The 19,189-nt window shown below is 43.5% G+C and overlaps 1 protein-coding gene across 2 annotated transcripts in view; it reads left to right on the top strand.

The window, feature by feature from the left end:
- slx4ip (SLX4 interacting protein) overlaps nucleotides 1-19,189 on the top strand; it is a 32,045-nt gene that overhangs the window by 6,521 nt on the left and 6,335 nt on the right. Inside the window, exons 3-6 of one of the 2 annotated variants that reach the window (XM_084021759.1) lie at nucleotides 649-738; nucleotides 1,438-1,564; nucleotides 11,599-11,676; nucleotides 13,388-13,476. In XM_084021759.1, the coding sequence (XP_083877885.1) occupies nucleotides 649-738; nucleotides 1,438-1,564; nucleotides 11,599-11,676; nucleotides 13,388-13,476 (384 nt within the window). Of the gene's footprint in view, nucleotides 1-520; nucleotides 739-1,437; nucleotides 1,565-11,598; nucleotides 11,677-13,387; nucleotides 13,477-19,189 lie in introns of those variants that run through there. The other variant, XM_084021758.1, reaches the window with a different exon arrangement.

The raw sequence follows: 19,189 nt of genomic DNA on the forward strand, positions 1-19,189 counted from the left end.
GGGAGAGGCGAAGTTCACACGAGACCCACATCCATTTGCTCGCTGCAGCGGGCAGCTTTTTGCACTCATGTGTAAACTATAATCAGGCTAGCCCGAGAAAGATGTAACAGCAACTTAACCAGCCGCGGCATTTCTGGCCTCCCTGTCCTTTCTGGCTGATTGTCATTGACACAATGACGTAGTGCTTCAGGAATCCACTCTGCAACCCTCTACTCGGTTTTCTACGGCACTCAAAAAAAGTTGTAGTGCAGAAGTATTGCAGAGTGCTTAAGGGTAGATCCGTTGAGTTTTACCACCACTCTGATACAAAGTAGTATAATCCTAATTTATGCGGTACATCTTTTTCTTTGTGCTGCAGTGAGACTGTTGCTAAAGGGTGTAGAAAAAGAACAAACTTTTTAAACCTACAGAGGGGAAAGATCAGTCGAGAAACAGGGCCGTACTTTGTAAATAGATTGGTAAAGAGATGGCTAGACAGAGAAACAGGAGGAAGGGGACTGCTGCGAGAGGCCTGGGGTGATGTTTGAGGACACGGGGGGTCGTGGTGGTTTGTCTCGCTGTCAATCACCCACACTCTGATTTCCTTTGTTGTCTGCTAGCTCCATGCCCCTCAGCAACCTGTGGCTGTCCTTCCTCTTTGTGTTACAGTGTGGGAACTTTGCTGTGCTGGTGAATCTCTACGTTCTGCCCCTGGGCGGCCAAGAAGACGCCAGCTGGTTTACTACGGACCACATCGAGGTACAAACACAGGCAGAAGAGCGTGCGTGTGAATAAGCGTGCGAGTGCATATATGGCTTCTGTTCTGCTGGGGGCCTTTTTCAAAAAAGTCAGCAGCAGCGTGGAATCCGAAATGACTCTGAGCCCCTCGGTCTGTTCTTCTTCTTAGGGGTTTTCATTGTTGTAAAAACTGTTCTCATCCCTCAACCGAGCCACTTGTGGAGTTGAGATTTCTACTGTCCTCTATGGGATGGGACGGTATAGGATTTTTATCACGGCTTGTGATTAAAAAGAAAACACTCACAATAAGTTGATTGTGGGGAATTTTTATTTATTATTGGGAAGTGAAAAATAGAGCCTTATTCTAAAAACACAGGATACACATATGTATCCTTTATTCATGCAGGAAGACCTTATGATTTATCATCATCCTATTTAAAGTTATGATTGTTTTTCAATAAAAGTTTGTTCACACAAAAAAAGCATCTTAATTGGTGACACAAAAAAATGTAGTGATACCAGTTTTGGTGCCATTTTAAAAGTTAAAATCATATTTTGATGATTCATCGGAAAAATATTGTGAATCCCAATCATTTTGGCCGAGTTAATCGTGAAATCGCATGCCTACTGTCCTGTGCTTGACGTTAATCTTTGCTTGTAAGGTGACTCAGAGGTCCAGCGATATGTTGTAGTACTGAAAGATCTGCACGCTGTTTGCAGGAGGTTACAGCCCTGGTTCGAGATGCTGTGGACCAGAGGGTTAAGCAGTACGCCGAGTCCCTCCACAGCAGAAAACAGCCCAAACAGAAGAAGGAGCTGGCACCTGCTTCAGCATTTTTTGTGAAAGGTAAACATTTTGTGACCCTCATTACACTGCCCTCGAGCCAAATGGTCTTTAATGGTATTTATTATGCTATAATTTCATGCTTTACGATCACTTATTGCAACACTAAGTGCAACAATCAGTGTACAGTGTGGCTTAGCTGTGTGTTTACTTGGAGCATCAGTTTAAATTGTTGTTTGGTAATGAGCACATGTATTTATTATGTCTTGATTTCAATGTTGCTCATTCCTCTGGAATGTAATCTTTGTCTTCCCTTTCCATGGCCTAGGTGTGTCTAGAGTCAACTCTTGAATAAGTAAAATGGTTTTCTTTGGCCGTGAATGCAAAACCATTATTCATTTGCTTGGATCTCAGTGCAGAGATGTGGCAGTAGGTGGGCCACTGAGCACGGAGGAGGATGGGAACGTTACTAAAACATCCTGAAAAGAATTTCATGGCTACCTTTTGGACTGGAGTGTGGGAGGAAAGACAACAGGACTAGTTGGGACACGGTGGCTCTCTACGCCCAGGGTGTGACCTGGAGGCAGGAGCTGATAGAAGTTCTTATATTGTGTTGCACTGTTTAACTTGGCACGGAGTGTAAGTCCATTCAAATGTGCTCTTGGCACACCTGTGTTTATCTGCAGTTCGTAGTTAACTGGATGACACTGAAAAACACTTGCCCTGACTGACACACATACGCACAGTGAGAGAAAAATCAATACATTACACTCACAACGTGAATAGGCCAACATCCCTATTTATACAATGCAAGTACATCCCGCCAGCCACCCACACACATGCCTTTGAAGCGATGTAAGTCTAGCTTCAGAGGAACCCCCAGCTGCGTGTTGTAAGGCAGACAGGTTTGTCACAGGTAGCAGTTAAGGGCAGTTAAACTGGGCTCACTCAGCAGGGCAGGCCTGACTGTGAGAGTGGGATTACAGGGCAGTTGGCTCCATAAAGTTTCTCCTGTGGCTGCAGCTCTGCCTCTCACGCTACATACCCCCCCCGACCACTTTAGTCCTCTCATCCACTAAAACAGTGCAGTCACGTGTGCGTTTGTTTTCATACACAGATGCCCGTTGCGCACTCAGCCTTTGTTCTTGATCAACATATAGTGACCATGAGCAGGCATAAGGGTGACATGCACGTGCACGCAGGTGCTGATTCACGTCAGAAACGGTGAGACTCAAAAGCAGCGACAGTGTGTTGGAGATATATCCTCCCCCCCGGGGCTAGGTGTGAACAGGCTGACAGTGTACAGTTACTGAAAAGCCTGTCTCATATTCTCCATGACAGACTGAAGAGAGACAGACATCTCTAATGATGGAGATCACAGACCGAGACTCTACAAACACACACACACACACACACACTTTGGCGCACACATCCACTCCACTGTGTGAACAAGGGGGACGATCAGTATTTCAGCAGTGAAATATGCATGTAAAAATGATTAAGCTCCTCGCAGCTTTGCCAAAAAAGAATGGAACATGACTCCGTAGCATACTGGAGAATTTTCCCTTCTCAGAACATGAAAAGGTATGGCGCCTCAAACAGGCCCACACAGTTCATGTGCTCTAGTCCTATTAAAAGGTCTTAAGTGAGTGTAATCACATTCTTGGTCTTTTCATTGTCCCATGTGAGGGAGGCGGCAGAGCCGTAAAGGTGGGAGACTGCGACTGTGAGAAGTAAGCAGGCAGGCAGGAGCCATAAAAAGGGGACGGACGGACTGTAGGCTTAGGGAGGGAAGCCCAGCAAACCTCAGGGTGGGTATTAAGTATTGGGGTCGCCCCATTCAGCAAGCAGGTCAAACGCTAACATGCTAATCCTCACAAGACTTTCAGACTGTCCATAGCAGGGAGTGGAAGCCGGTTTTCTGCGTGTATCCGTTTCATCAGAAGACCTATTTGCATCCGTAGTGTGTGTCTGCGCAGCATCGTGTTATTCGAGAGCAGAATTAAGCTGGATATCCTGGACTCAGACGTGTGTGTGTGTGTTGTAACACGTGCTCATGCATGTTGTTGCTACACATAGAGAAAGGTGTCAGGCGGAGTGATGTCCGGGCCAAGAATAGGCGGATGGTGTGTGGTGCTATGTGTGGGATGGTATGGGGGGGGGGGGCATGGTCTTGTATGAGGCGGTGTTTGAGCTGGTGCCAGTGTGAAATCACAGGGGCTTCCGCCAACAGGCAGCAGTAAGAACAGCGTAACCGCCTCAGCTGTTGGCACTTCAAATGAGCCATCAACAGCTTTTAGCATTCCAAGGCCCTTCAGTGCAAGTGTTTGTATCGGAGTTATCTCTGTGGGTTATTGTATTTATGTATGTACGCTGTGTTGGGTGCATATTTGTGTGCGTATCACAGAGTGAACATGTCGGAAAGCGGCTTATCCCCCGTCTTGTGCCAACATAAATCCAAGCGTTTTCTTTGTATCTCAGCTGCAGAGGCGAATTTCCAACTGTCAACCCTTAGCCCCCACTTTTTCTCCTTTTTTTTTTTTTAACCCAGGCTACTTGAGACTTCATGATTAGCTCACAGTGATGTGATTTATTTATGTTTTTAGAGAGATGAACAGAGGGAACTTTTCCCACCAAACATCTTGGCTCCGGACAAGCAGAATGGACTTTAGACTTTAGAAGCTCAGGAAAGGAGATCTCGGGGAGAGGCCTGTTGCATTCTCCCTGGTAGGCCGCGTTGAACACACCCACATTTCTCAGAGTAATTACAGATTGAAAAATGAGTAGATAATAGGTTCTCTGTGCTTTGAGGAATACATTTTTTTTTTTTGTCATTTGATATGATGTTCACGTAAGGAAGCTGGAGGTTATGCTTCAAGATGGCAAGAGTGTCACAGTTGTCGTCGTGAAGATGCGATTGCTCTGCAGGAAACAAGCTGAGGATGAAAACCTTTTCACTTCAGACATGGCCCTCTAGGACAACACAACATGCTGTACAGGCTGCCCAACTGATTCTACTTTTTGCATTAGATTTTGATACTTTAACTGCCAATTGTATGCTATCTTGACTTTCATTTGCTTGCAGTGTCGCTTTACCTCAAGGGGATATTGATTTTGTGATCCATGGTGTATGTATTTATCTGTATGTGTAGAGTGTAAACTGAGAAGGCCCATTTTACACGGGTTTAGTTAACATGCCATGTTAAACTGCCAAAGCACATTACCAGATGTCTTACGTCCACTATTCATATCGATACGGCCACAACGATCTCTCCACGCGAGGCAGAGCTGGGATGTAGTATTGGCCGGGGTTTGAGATGCTTCCTACCAGCCAGGGGGAGTTAGAGGAGCCCTGGCAAAGTGGTACCTAGGGTCCATTTAAGCCCATGGCAGAGCTGGTTCCTTCTTCCTCTCCCTGCACAGGTGCCAGGGCTTAGGGGGAGGGAACACCTGCCAGCCTGTTTCCCCATGGCCACGGCAAGCTGGAGAGGCATTTTCCCAGGCTCCCCAGATGAATGGTCACTAATAGCCGTGGGAGAGGGCTTTGCGAGTGCTGCACAGTGTACCACTGACTCCTCTTGGCAGCCCTATGAAGGGGGCTTAAGGCAGCCTGGCCACGGCCATTGCGGGAAAAGCACAAGTGTTGCTGGATAGCTTTACTCTTGGAGAATGTGTTTACGAATGACCATCTCCTTCCCTATGAAGAATGTGAAGGATGTGTGGAGACTAGAAGAGATGGATCATAAGATGCCCTATAATAGATGTAGCCTTGTCTGGGCCTTTGAAGGTGTGTACAACCCCAGGTCAAACATTTATCAAATTTGGAAAAAGCTATTCAGTCCAAATGTGACCTTTCCGTGCAGAAAATGCAAAAACATGTGAGATGGATGTCCATCCTAGGGAGATTTGGAACCTGCCAACCTTTCAGCCTCCTACTCTGACAGTACCCAGCACTTTTGTTAAGACACCAGAGTACTTTTGCAGCGACAACCTGTATTTCTTCTCGGTGCTACAGCTATTACTATTTATGTGAGTGGCTGTTATGTGGGTCTGAAAATAGAGAGGCATGCATGTGGCAGAGTTACCTGCCCCGCTCTGTGTTACTGGGCGTGAGGCAGGCTGGGATTAAGGCAAGGGGGGAAACGGAGACCTGTGACAGGAACAAAGGAATTCCAAGGCCCAGGCTGGAAATGGATCCTGATCAGAGTAGCCACTCCAGCCAGTCCTGCCCCTCTCCCCGCTCCCTCCCTCCCCTGGCCCCCGCTGGGCAACCCCCTTTCCCCTGGTGCTTTGTGGTGTTGCTGTGGCTCTTTAAATCCTTTCTTTAAGCCCCGGGCCTTACTCAGCAGCAACACATAGGACAGTCTGACTCCAACGTTAACCCTCCCCCTTTCCATTATTGCACACTAAGCACACACTTTCGTTCTTTTTCTTTTGCATCTTTTGTTTACTCCTCTAACTGCTCCTGTGCCCTCCACGTCTGCTCTTCTTTGCTCTCCTAATGTTGTCTCTTTATGTTTTCTCACTTTCTTCTTCTTCTCCGCATGGTCAGCTGCAGTCTCTTAGGACGCAACCGCAATCCCGCCATAGCTGTCACACCACACTCTTTTCCCATATAATTAGGGCCTGAGACAGAGCCTGAGCTCGGATCACATTCATGTGACTGTTCCTATTCACCACATCTGGTCTGGGAGATGGCACAAACTCTCTTGAACTCATGCTAAGTGTTCAGCATGTCCAGAATGCCTTGTTTGAGTAATTACTTAAAGGTTTCAGAGGATGTCGTTGTTTCTCTCTTCTCTTTGACTTCACTTTGAGAGAAATGGGCCCCGCGTCATGTGCTCTTGTAAGCGCTGTGGTTTGTGTGCAAATGTGTGTATGCCAACACTGGCAGTAGCTTAAATATTTTAAATAAAATACGATCAAATTCAGAACTTTGGTTTTTATAATAATAATTCAATATAACTTATAATCTTTCAATGGAATCATATTTTGATGAAATCATATATCAAGATATAGTAATCCTGTCTAAATTGATCATAATAAGCGCTCACTGACTCAAATTTCTCAGAATTGGATTATTCTTCACTAAAGTTCTTAACTAAATGAGAAAATTATTATTTTCATGTCATGTATTCAGTACACAAAACCATGTCATTATTTCATGTGGACTATTTATCATTTATTTATTATTCATCAGAAAACATGCTACAGCTTTATTGAGATATGAAATGACCATATCGCCCAGGCCTAGTCTTAACTGCCCCATTAGTCACTGGTAGCAAAACCTAGATAGAATTGCCATGTGTGCCACGGTTCACCTATCTGGATTTATAAACACAGGCTAGCAGATTTGCAGAGGGCCAAACAGAGTCAGCCTGCTTCCAATAAGACCTTGGTCTAAGATTTAAAATGCCAGCACAGTGCATAACTCAAGTCCACAAACTGCCCTGGACAACATTAATCTAAAGGAGTTTAACGAAAAAATAAGCAGTTTGCATCCTCCCCGTTCAATATAAACAATGGCAGCACTTTGAGAGATTTGTGGTCCCTTTGGTTAATTAAGATATAATGATTATATACGACATTTTGTATTGTGACTGCATTTCTCTCATCAGATTACGTTTCTGAGAAATAGATTTTTTCCCCCCTTCGATAATTGCCCTGTGCTCCAAAATGCTCCCCACCACTTTCGTCACATGCTGCATTATGGGTTGGCCTGAGCTACCATGCTGCGGCGTATTTTGTAACTGCGATGAAGGGGTCACCCAAATGTTAAATTGAACACTCATGTGCAAATATTGTTTCAGGTGGACGTTGTGCAGGATGATAAGGCACAGTGCTCTGCTATGGCCGTAGTTACACAGAGAGTGATGTCCTTCCAGGAAAGCCCCCACTTACATAGGGGTAACTTCCTCAAGCTCTCTCATCCTTCACCACTCCAACCCTCTCTCTTGCTTTAAGACCCAACTCTCCACCCACACTTGAGGACGGAGGGAGGGGGTCCACATCAAAGCGGAGATGTCAAAAGAGCAGGATTCTCAGGCACTGATGTCTGACTGTCCTGCTGATTCAACTCCTGTTCATAAAAGGGGTTGCGTGGGAATTGCAGTTCTCCTGACACACAGTCACTACATTTACGTGCGCACAAGAAATAAGGTTAATAGAAGAAATCAGGTTACCGCTAGGAAGTCAGAGAATGCCTTTGCATGCACTGTAATAACCAGGTTACTGTAAAGCCTGCATTAACATGGGTAATCAGATTTATCTCAGTGGTTTTGAAGCAGTGCAGTGTATTAATCATATAATATTGCAGCCTGAACTTTTTATGGAAACATTTGGTCTAACTGACCAAGAGGAGGCCCATTTCCCCCTTAAAATAACCATTCATCTGCAGGAAACGACGATTTAGACTTCAATTTGGGTTGAAATATTTTGAAAACGAAGATGCATTGCTACAAGTGATCATCCTTCCTTCCACACCACTGCCACGGTCCTTAGTGTGGTTAATTTCACCATGCACATCAGCTAAAATATACACACCAAGAAACTGGGGTCCACCAGCAGAAGTCTAGCTGTGTTAAGCAGGTTTATTTAAAGTTTTACCCTGGTCATGGAAACCTGTTTTTTACATTATGTTAAATAAATCCGATTCTTGCAGAAAGCTAAGAGTAACCAGGCAACTCATAGGTGCAAAATACAAGATTGCAGATTGCGAGCATTTCGATTGCCTCGCATTCTAATGGTCATTCTAACAGCGCAAACATTACAAATTATGGCAAATGTGTGGACAGAGCTAACAGTGCTAACCAGAGGGTGGATGCTTCACTGTGGCCAAGCTAATGCAGACCCAGGACCTGTTAGGAACTCCAGAAAATCCTTCCTGTCAGAGCAGAAATGCTTATGGATTCCTGCAGAAGTCACAATAGCGTGGGCTGCCAGGAATGCGGATGGCGAGAAGAAGTGGGCTATGTTTTCTATGGCTGCTTTAATGATCTCCTCAGGACATAACTGGAGTTAATGAAGTCTGTTCCATAGGGGCTTACCTTTGACCCTGGTCTGAATGCTTCTCACCCCTGTCTGTTCCATTCTACAGTTCTAGTCACTCTGGATGCCTCTTGGTTTGTTGACTTTTCTTTCCTCTCATTGTTTTTCCAGGAAGCGGTGAAAGCTGCAGGGATGTGTGTGTGTGTCTGTCCGTGTATGTGTGTGTGTCTCTTGAAAGTACAGTTTTCTAGCCTTGGCACCAGCCCTGTGGAGTCTGTGTCTTTTTTTTCTGCAGTTGTCCTGTGGTATAATACAAGATGGTATAAGTATCTCCATACAAGCGGTTACGTTATTATCTACCACATTTCTGCAAACATGGCGTGCTGACATGTTTACGGTTTGACCTGCCATGATATTGTTGTGCATCAGGTTTCAAAAACAATTAAGCAAAACCATCTTTTCTTGCAGGAAGTACAAATGAACTCCTTTATGTCTCTACTCTGCAGATTTGGTTATTGCACCATTGTAGGCCACAGTTGCCACAGAAAGGGGCCACTCATTCCCAGAGGAGGCACTAGCAAACTGTGAGAGAGAAACATGAATGTAAGCTTAGCACGAGAGAACCCGGGCAGAGGGCCAAAAGCAACTCTGCGCTGTGCAGGACGTTATAAAGTTGGAGCAACAGCTGATGTCTCGGGCTATGGCGTTGCACTAGTTCCCAACTCTGTCCAGACGTCCCTGTCAAACTTGTCCTGGGAATTGGCAAGCTCGGCCCACCAGGGAAAGCAATGAGAATAGTTGTCGAGCTAGACATGAGGCCAAAGAGTCTAACAGACAACATCAAAGCGAACGTGCAATGAAAGATGCTTTCCTCCTGGACCCAGAATGGGCAGAGAAAACAAAACAGAGACACAGATCTGCATTCCTCTCTTGGTTAATATGTAGAATGGGTGACAGATGACCACTAATTTGCTATTTAAAGAAAAATAGATTCTGGGATTTTTTTTCCCCCGGTAAAGAAATGCTGCTATTGTTAACTGCAAACATGCTCAGCATACCATACAGTGTGTTAATGGAATTTCCCTTTGGGATTAATTAAACACTATATAAAGCCTGGTGGTATTACTACATACTTTACATATACTTTATGTACAAAAGGGGCCGACTGCCAACGACCCCACCTCTAAAGACAATTCAGCGAGGGAGGTACTCTAAAGCGTATTTACTCATGAATCTTACATGACTCCTGGTTCAACAAGACGTCCATCATGTTTAGTCAAGTAAAATTTGGACTTTGACACATTTTTGTAGTAATTGTAACCTGACTTGACAATCCAACACAGTCAAATTAAAGCTGAAAGTTAGCACTTGCAAGTTCCAGGAGCGATGTATTCTGCCATTTTTCTTGCAATTCAATAATCTTCCACAGAGCCAATAAAGCAAAAAAATTGTCATTGCAATAACAGATGCTTGTTCTGTCTTTGAGAGTCTAATGTATTTTCACAAATCTTGATTAAGCTGTCTGATGTGAATTAAGCTGCAGGGCTAAATTGTTACATGCATAGCTGCTAAACTGACAAGTGTTGCAGCATACCTGTCACCTAGGTACCAATTTTACGCAATTATCTTATTTAAAAAAATATTGATTTTAACAGCTTAGTATCACAGTAACAGGAATTCACATTTTAAAAAAAACTCTTTGATGGAAATCCACTTATATTTGAAATAAACTTTTAATGATCAGGTTTATTTCTTGTTGGAAATAAATTTGATGATTCACCGTTCCCCAGATGATTCATTTATTCCTTCATGCATGTTAGCATATTTTTACAAGTATGGATTTTGTTTACTAAAGTAATGACCCTTGTTGCTAATTCAGACACACGCACAAAAAAAAGCCTTGGCGGTGCCATTAATCACTGGCCCAATGGACTTAAGTGTATCCCTGTGGCAGTTTTGTGACACACCGTCTCTGTAATTGCATGTCATTATCCAAAGAAACACAAGAGGGCTACTTTCTGAAGACGATAATTAAATGCTTTGAGTTGTTGCCGAGATATTAGCTAACAGAGAAAGGGGAATGTCCACAAAGGCCCCCTTCACACTCGCGTGTGGACCAATGTTGTTAACATGCTGTCTGCTATACATCTATACTAAAGTTACAGTTGCGGATCTACCTTTAGGCTTGTCCACGTTTTTTTTTTAAGCTTTAGCTATGAGTGGCTGTCAGTGATGTTGCCGATGGGTGAAAACCGTTCAACAAAATGTCAGCTTTTCAGAGACAAAGACAGCTCTCGTTTTTAAGCTTGATGACGGTGCATATTTTGACATTATCCTGGGAGTTCTGAGTTGAGAGGAAGAGGTCAAGATTTTTCTCTCGAACTATGGAACACATGTAATCCTTTAATTGACGTTAAAATACTGAAATCCCCACAGTTAGCAGATAATGAGGTTTTCACACGGCAACAGTAATATGAGAAATGCCAAATCATAAAAGAGGGGCGGTGGTACAAGCAGGATCTAGTTTTACAGTCGCTTTAACAGAAAGAGGAAAATGGTGCCAAGACGATACCAACGGGTGAGCAGGCTCCGTCAGCTTCCCAGAACTGTTGTCCTGTTTACAAAGAACAACTGGATAGCGTGTTAGCTACACCCTTGCTTTAAGTCAACAAATTCCTACCAGATTAGCCAACAGGCCTCTGTTTCTGCCCAGCACATCTTACATACCATGACAAACATTCCATGACAAATAGACCAGAGCTGGGTTCTCTGCTCGTTCCAAACTGGGAGTTCAGTTAACAAAAAGAATGAATAGTTTCTCACTCCATGGATGGGTTTGCTGTTAGTTTGCAGGCCCTTGGACTGAGCATAATGTTAAGGTTAGCAGGGAATCAATGGGATGTATATAAAGCCTATAGAGCCATGTAGAGCTAACTGTACAATAACGTGTAGGTAAGTCCAGCATAGCTTCTCCAGTATGTGATGAAAGTAATGCCAGTTGAGGAACTCATCATATAAATGGTTCCTTAATATGTCTTCTTGGAAATGCATGCACAATATTCTTCTTATGCGTCTTTTTCCTCTAAATCGTATTTTTGTTTCTTTCGTAGGGAAAAATTTCCGCCTGGTTGCCAATTTTCTGAAGCGACACTTCACCCTCCGATGTATTGTCAAGCAGCTCTACGGTGGTACGTAAACCCTGGTTTCGAAAGAATCAATTCCCAGTTAAATGAATCAGAAATGTAAGTCTCAATGGCTCGTACTCGGCCAAATTTCCCACAGAAAAAGCAAGTCATCTGTGGTAGGCATGTTGATTTTTCTCCCCCTCACTTGGTTTTATGTCCTGTCCCTACCTGCTCGGGGTGTTGTTGAGAACAGGCAGCCATTAAGTGGTTCCCCTGAGAGGCTACTGAGAGTGGGAGAGAGAGAACGATTGGAGGGCTGTCTACGGAGGGCAGTGAGAATCTATCTCCATGGCTCATCTAGCGCCTGTGACCCTTGGCCACCTTTTTCATGGGACCAACATGGCTCTCTTCCTGTCAGTAAAGTTAATATCTGTTCCCTTGGGGCCTGGATGTTAAGGCAGCACTGACCTGCCGCAGACAGAGATGATGGCTTCTCTCAGCAGGTCCGCTACACATCAAATTAGACCCAGTCTCCTGAGGTCAAAGGTTGTGTAATTTGGTCCGCTGAGTTAGCTGTACATACTGGTCAGGTCATGTAAGAATTTCAAATCGGCTATAAAAACAGATGGCTAAAAAAGTATTGTGATTAGCTAGCTAAATGGCAAAATGGTACATTTTAAATGCCATAGGCAACTACAAACTACAAGGCTAAAACTGGGACTTTTTTCCTGATTAACTTACTTTCATTTCACCACACAACATACGGACACGTATGCTATTTACAGACAATTCATTCATTCAGTGGATACATTTCACGGCAATCTGCCCATTTGATTATGAGATATAATTTAAGTAAATCATACATTTTATTGGCTCTTTCATTACGCTCTCTCTTCAGTATCATGTCTGTTCGACACAGATGAATGTCATGAATTCATCTTCAAAAAGGCCAAGAATTTCTACTGCAAATTTCAAGGTAATCTTGCAAGCAGTTGTTGAGCAATCCACCCACATCCAAACCTTCCCACCCGCATCCAAACAGGGGATGTGTATACCAAGGCAAGTGGTGTGGTGTATATGCAAGTTCTGTGCCTGCTTAACCAAAGTGTGTGTTGGCTGTGTTTATGAACCCCTGACCCACACAAGTGAAGCAAAACCAATGTATTCATAAATGGCCACTGAGAAGGAATATGAGCTTTTACGAACCACAGCTGTAAACCCTTTGAACAGAGGGTGGTAAGCTAAGTGGATCAAGAATGCAAGATGAAGAATACTGTAGTATGTTTTAATGCTCAAGAGATTGGTTCCCACACGAAGTGTTGCAGAAAACAGAGTGCTGCAAAAATCTGGACTCTCTATGCCAGTTCTTTACATGTAGGATGCCATCGCCAGGCCATCGGTCAGATATTAACCAGTTTGGCCGTCAGTTAATCTGGAGTCCTTACAGACGGTTTGATTTATTATCATCATACATGTAATAGTATCGTGGTTGTAAATTGCCTTTGTATTTGAAGCAGATGTAACAGTCATATTTCTCCCAAGAGCCGTTGTTAACATGACATTTGCTAATATTTACGTGGCTCATAAAGCTCATCATTTATCTGTAAACTGCCATTTACTTTCTGCCTGGTCTGAGGGATAGTAAATACTTGGTGTTTGTACATGTAAATTCAAACCTCAACCACATTTCCGTCCGTCTGACTTTGACTAATAATTTGAGGTGAGCCCCGTTATTAACTAGCGTGCTCTGTGTCGTTTCTTTGCCGCCCTTCAGATATGCGTGTGTTTCCCGAACGTTATGTTGTGTGTGTGAGCTGTCCAGAAGATGCCTCGACGCACCATGGAAACCCGAGCCTGGCCACAGTGAGTGCTGTTTATACTCCTATTTCCCCTTCCAGTCGCCTGGCAAAAAAACCCTGCATGGGCCTGTGTTATTATAGGGATGTGTTGCCAAATTGTGCTCTCACTTTATTATGCTGATCCTTGTTACGTCGGGGTGGGGGGACCTAGTGAGATGAAAGAGAATGGCAGGGGATTGGATGGATTGAGTTTGGGTCCAAAGGTGCCGAGTCACCATTTCTTCATAGAACTATCCTGCTCACTTATTCTGCCAATTTAAGCCAGCTGACCAATTTGGGTTGTTTTTTTGTCAAACTCAAGCGTGGGATTGTTGTAAACCTCAACATTGATGGGTAGTCGAAAAATATAGCCACAACTAATTTTGTGCATTTTAGCTCTTGGGAAAGTCTCGCTACTTCTTGTGCTCCAAGCTCATTGTGGTGCGGCAGTAAATGTTGACATCAGAATGTAATATTCATCTTACAAAAAAAATATAGATTTTTTTTCTACCCTCTAACCACCTCCCTCTAAATGTAAACACTCAATATATCATTAATATGTCACATTGTCATTTTACTGCAAATCAGTCACGCTTCAAGGGAACAACAACATCATTCTGGTACATTGTGTTTTAAGTGAGTTAGTTAATGTCATTCTGTGCAGTTTACCGTCATGTGCCTTGGTTGATTGGACTCAGATAAAGTTGGGTTCAATGGGTATATCCACATACGAGTCCATGCTGTGTTTTCTGCAAATGTCATAAGACCCACTACTGTAGTTCTTTTTTGTCCATTCGTATTACAGACAGCTATCCCCTTGTCAAGCCAGTGCTCATTTGGTTCCAAACTCCCAAGAGCATTGTGGGAAATGGTGGTGGAGCCTCTCACCTTGGCACTCACATCAAGGACAGACATCTCTCCCATCACATCCCATGATCAGTGGCCTGCTGTTTTGCTACGGGGTTTTTGCTATTGTTTCCCTTTGAAATGTCTCTGCACTCTCCACAGTTTGGCTTCCAATGAAAGCAGGGATTGTAATATTTTTAGTGGAGCAACACAGTCGTCAGTGAAAAGTTCAGATTGTGTAACCAATTTTCCAGTTCAAGGAGGCATTGCTGTCGATTGCGTTCCTCTCCTCAGGATGTGGTTCTCTGGGCTCATACAGTACAAGCAGAGGGAATTGGAGGGTGGGAGTCTTGTGGTGGAGCTCTCACTAGCCCAACCTCGAACGTGGTTTGTAAGGGAAAGATACCAGACTGCAGGGCTAAAGTTTTTCACATGACAAAAACAATTATTTGTTTACGTCCTTCGCCCTGTTCTAATCCGTCGGAAACTGACTTTTTTTTTACAATTTCAGTGTTGCCAAGAAAGTTGAAATTAAAATGAAAAAAAAAAGCACATGCAGTGAGTCATAACTGATGTAAGGCATAATAATGTTGCTGTCTAAAAGCAATGGAGCCTTTGGAGTTCTATGTCAAAGTTGGTCATATGCTTAAGAAGGGGTCTTTAATTCCACAACTCTTGACAGCACGGGCCTGCCAGTCCCCCAAAAATATGCCACATTTCCCTGTATTTATAAGGAGGTTGTGGTTTTGTTGTTAGGATTCAGTTTGTGTGACTTGTTAAACAAAAATCCTTAACCGCAGTGGAAATGTAGACTCATCAAATTAGCACTTCTCATAAGGTCAGGGGGTTATATTGTGAGGGAACTCAGGTGACATCATGGTCGGCCTTTGTCCTGTGAAAGCAAACGTCTCACGCTTGAGCATGCTGTGTCTTGTATCTTGTTCACTTTTATTAGTCATATTTCCAGCTGTGGTTCAGTCAGAAAAGGAGATGGTGAGATTTAGTCATTTCCAGTAGTGTAGAGGGCGCTTAGTTACCATTTATTATTGATTTTAAGTACTTAAAAAACATGACCGAAACCTACGTTTGAGATTACAGATATTTCCCTCAGGAGCTGGTGGAGATGACGAGAGCTAAACAGAGGTTGAATTTTAGACCAGCTGACATGTTCTCCACTACAACTTAAAAAGTCATATGTAAATGTTGGATTTAGATGTTGCTTTGGCTGCCCCAAGTGAGTCAAATGCAGTTTTAAGGTATAAACCAGTCTTTACGACATGCTGAGCAAAACTCGGAGTCGTAACGTGTCCACTAGTCCACCTTAAATGTCAGCCCACCATAAGCGAGCGAGTCTGCCCCGAAGCTAACTTGGGGCCTCACCCCCTTCACTTTTAGCAGCAGGTAACTAGGGACTATGTATGGGATGATATGAAAATTTCATGTCATGATTATACTGGCCAAAATAACTGAGATTCACGATCCTGATGATCATCAAAGTATGCTTAAAAACTCACTCAATAGTGATTTTGTTAACAGTTAAACAGCTTTTTCAAGTCACTTGTGACAATATTTACTATTATCCCGATAATGGTAATTCACCAAGATCAACTTTATTGTTTATTGTAATCTCTGATAAAATCTTCACATCTCTAGTGGGCCGTCAACTTAGACAGGTTGGCAGACAAGTGGTTGTTTCAGACACCTTTTGACAGTCAGACAAGTGCTTTGGTTTGAGCATGCTGGCGCCTTTAAAAAGTCCTGACTGTCATGTCTGGAAGAGCTGAGTCAAATGCATCCTGCTGTCCACCTCCATTCACAGGGATGACAGTCAACGATTTTTGACTCAGTAAGAGACAAGCATCGGCCTGATGTAATCTGTCTGTTCCAACCTTAAAAAAAAAAATAGAACCGGCTGTTGCTCTGCAGAGGCCATCGAAACTACAGCGTTCACATGAGAAGCAAACAGAAAGACATCGCGTGGGAAATTAGTTTCTTCTTCTTCTTGACATTTTGAAGATTGAAGTCCCCTCCATAAAAAAACGCCGCTCCTGTTGTGAGTCAGCACCAACGCTGAGGAGGGCAGCATGGGAAGGAAGAGCTAGTGTTTGGGACTGTGGCCGATGTTTTCTAGTCAGGCACAGAGTGGGCAGCTGAGGTGAGTGGCGTGCTGGGCTGCAGACGTTTGGATCAAAGGCAGAGCAGATGTGTTTCCAGTCCCCCCCCCCCCTCCTCTCTCTCTTCTGAGCTGTGGACGAGTCGCTGTGTTTACTCATGACCTCAGCACGCCTCTGTTCTTCACAGCTCGCAACAGATAGCAGCAGCGCTTTCCCAAGCCCCCAGTGTCTGCCGATATCTTCTGCACCAAGGCCGAATCTCTTTACAGCACACGACCACGTCCCTTCGTTCCACCCCGTCTTAAGCCGCTTTTCATTGCATGTGCACGAAGTGAGTCCAAACGGTTAACAGCTTGTCTTAATCCTTAAAACATGGGTTGGTCCAAAAGCGTTTGTCATTGTTCAGGGATAAGAACTGTCTTCTATTTTAGACAAGTATGTGCCCATGCATGTTTGTTGATTCTGTTTCAGAGAAGATGTGGTGAGCTTAGACAAACAGGGCATGTTTCCTCTGTGGGAGCATGGCGGGAGGGGGGATAGGGGTGGAATTTGTGGACTAGTTTCACGAACATCTCTGCGGGAGGTATTTTTGAACAGCGCAGATAAATAGTCTTCTTGATTCTTGGTGCCAGCTTAAGGATTTTGTAAACTAAGTTGTGCCATCAGAGAGCCGTTTAAAGGCTTTCCAGTGGAAAGAGTAATTCAATTTTTATAACTTTTAGGGATTCAATTATTTCAAGTGGTATGAATCATTATCTTGGGACAGATGAGTAAATAAATGCCATTTTGCTGGTTTTGTGTTTGTTGGATGGGTTACAAAAGCATTAAGAGTAATTCAAGAACAAACAATCCACTGTGGCACATCATAAGCAAATATGAGTTGATCAAAGCTGTTTGTTTCTCTTTTTTTCCTGGAAATCTTCGTGTTTTAACTTCAACTAAAACGTTTGCAATGCCCCATGATATGTTAACAAAGATCTCTGAACTCTTTGGCTTTTAAATGTCCTTGGGAAAGTCAAGCTGCCAAAAAAAAGTATTTTATTTTTGTTTCCTGAACTGAATGTTTTTACTCAGCTGAATTGAAATTGTATTGTACAGCTGAACGACAATGGGAGTTATGTTGATTACATACATACATATATATATACATACATACATACATACAGCAAACTCCCACTGTATGTTAACACAGCCTAAAATACTAAATAAGCAATGTCTTTGCATACCGAGTCGGGTTTGATCCCACAAAACGGGAGTCACGGAAATACACATCCAATCTATTTCCCCTTTTCTGGGAAATGTAATAACAGGAAAACTAGTGACGTCTTAGGTGTAAACCAAAAAGGCTGACACATACAAAATATAAGTATCCCTAAAGAAATACTTCACAAGTGGCTGCGTCACAGCCTTAACGGTGGAATGCAGGTCCGCACGCATAAGCGGAATAAAGTATCCGTCTCAGTTTAATAGAATTACTTTCATAATGCCAAATTACTCACTTTAACCAAGTCTTTTTTGCACAACAACAAAACAAGTCAGATGTTACTTCCTTGAAGCTGTTCTCAGCAGACAGATCACAGTAGTATTACTGCACCTTATAAACAAGTCCAGTCCCAGGATAGTGTGCTTCAGCTCCTGGGACAGAAAATACTCTATAGACTATTTGGCTCTGTCATTACTTTCAAGAGCAGCTGCCATAAAAGATAACAACATAATCTTCCTATCTGTGTTCCGACCTTATCTAAGATGGCAGAGGAGAAACTGTTCATTCCCTGTATTTTATGGAGTCTGTAGTTGGTTATCTTTTTGAAGTTGTTTCCAGGAGTCACTCAAGAGTTTGGGGGCAAGCTATGAGAATCTGGACTGGTATCCTTGTAAATCAAATGATTCATTCTCGCTGCTCTCCTTGCCCTTTTGCCAGGCTTATCTCTCTAATCGGACATCCAGATGTGCCGTCTTGTTGCAGCTCCTGTGGTGGAGCCTTGTTGTTTTGGAGGCTCTGGGGCCGTACTCTGTTGGTCTGCTCTACGTGTTGCATCACGAGAAGTGTTTTGCAGTTTTGTGCGGGGGCGACCAGACTGGCTGGCGGTGGGGGGGTTAAGTCCTTGTTGCTGTGGTGGCGGTGGCGGCGGGTACAAGTTCTTATTTACCACCAGGGACGCACCGACACCACCAAGTACAAGTACTTACATTTGGGTATCGATACGAGTACTTAAAATTACCATTACAGTTCTAACAATGACCTATTTTCATCAGCAAAACTCAGAAGAGCAGCTTGCCGCATTTACACACTTCACAGCTTTACTCTGAATTCGTACACTCCGTCACACACACTCGCTAATGGTACTCTGGGCTTGCAATACACTGGCAGAAAACTTTGCAACTAATATGATTGATGCAGTGGAGATTTACTGGGATAGTGGCTCATTGTGTCCATGACAATACAGGGAACATCATGGCTGCCAACTCTCCTGGACGGGTGAACTGGGGACTGCCAGCTTTGCACTTAACACTGCAGCTGGCAAAAAAAAATATGGATTTAACCGGTCTGTGCATCTTATATCATTGCAGTTGGACAGTTTATTAGGCCTCCCAAATATGGTTTATTAGCCCCCCCCGCTCCACCAAAATGTTTAATCCCTCTACTTTCTTCTGTAGTTGCTTTACAGAGAATGTCCAACGATATATGTGATAATAATTCATAAACCATCTCTCTCTCCGTCCTACTTTCTCCTTTTTATGCACATCCAACCTCTTCCTCTCATGCTTCTTCCTCTC

This window comes from Eutrigla gurnardus (assembly GCF_963514095.1).
Source record: "Eutrigla gurnardus genome assembly, chromosome: 11".
Lineage (NCBI taxonomy): Eukaryota > Metazoa > Chordata > Actinopteri > Perciformes > Triglidae > Eutrigla > Eutrigla gurnardus.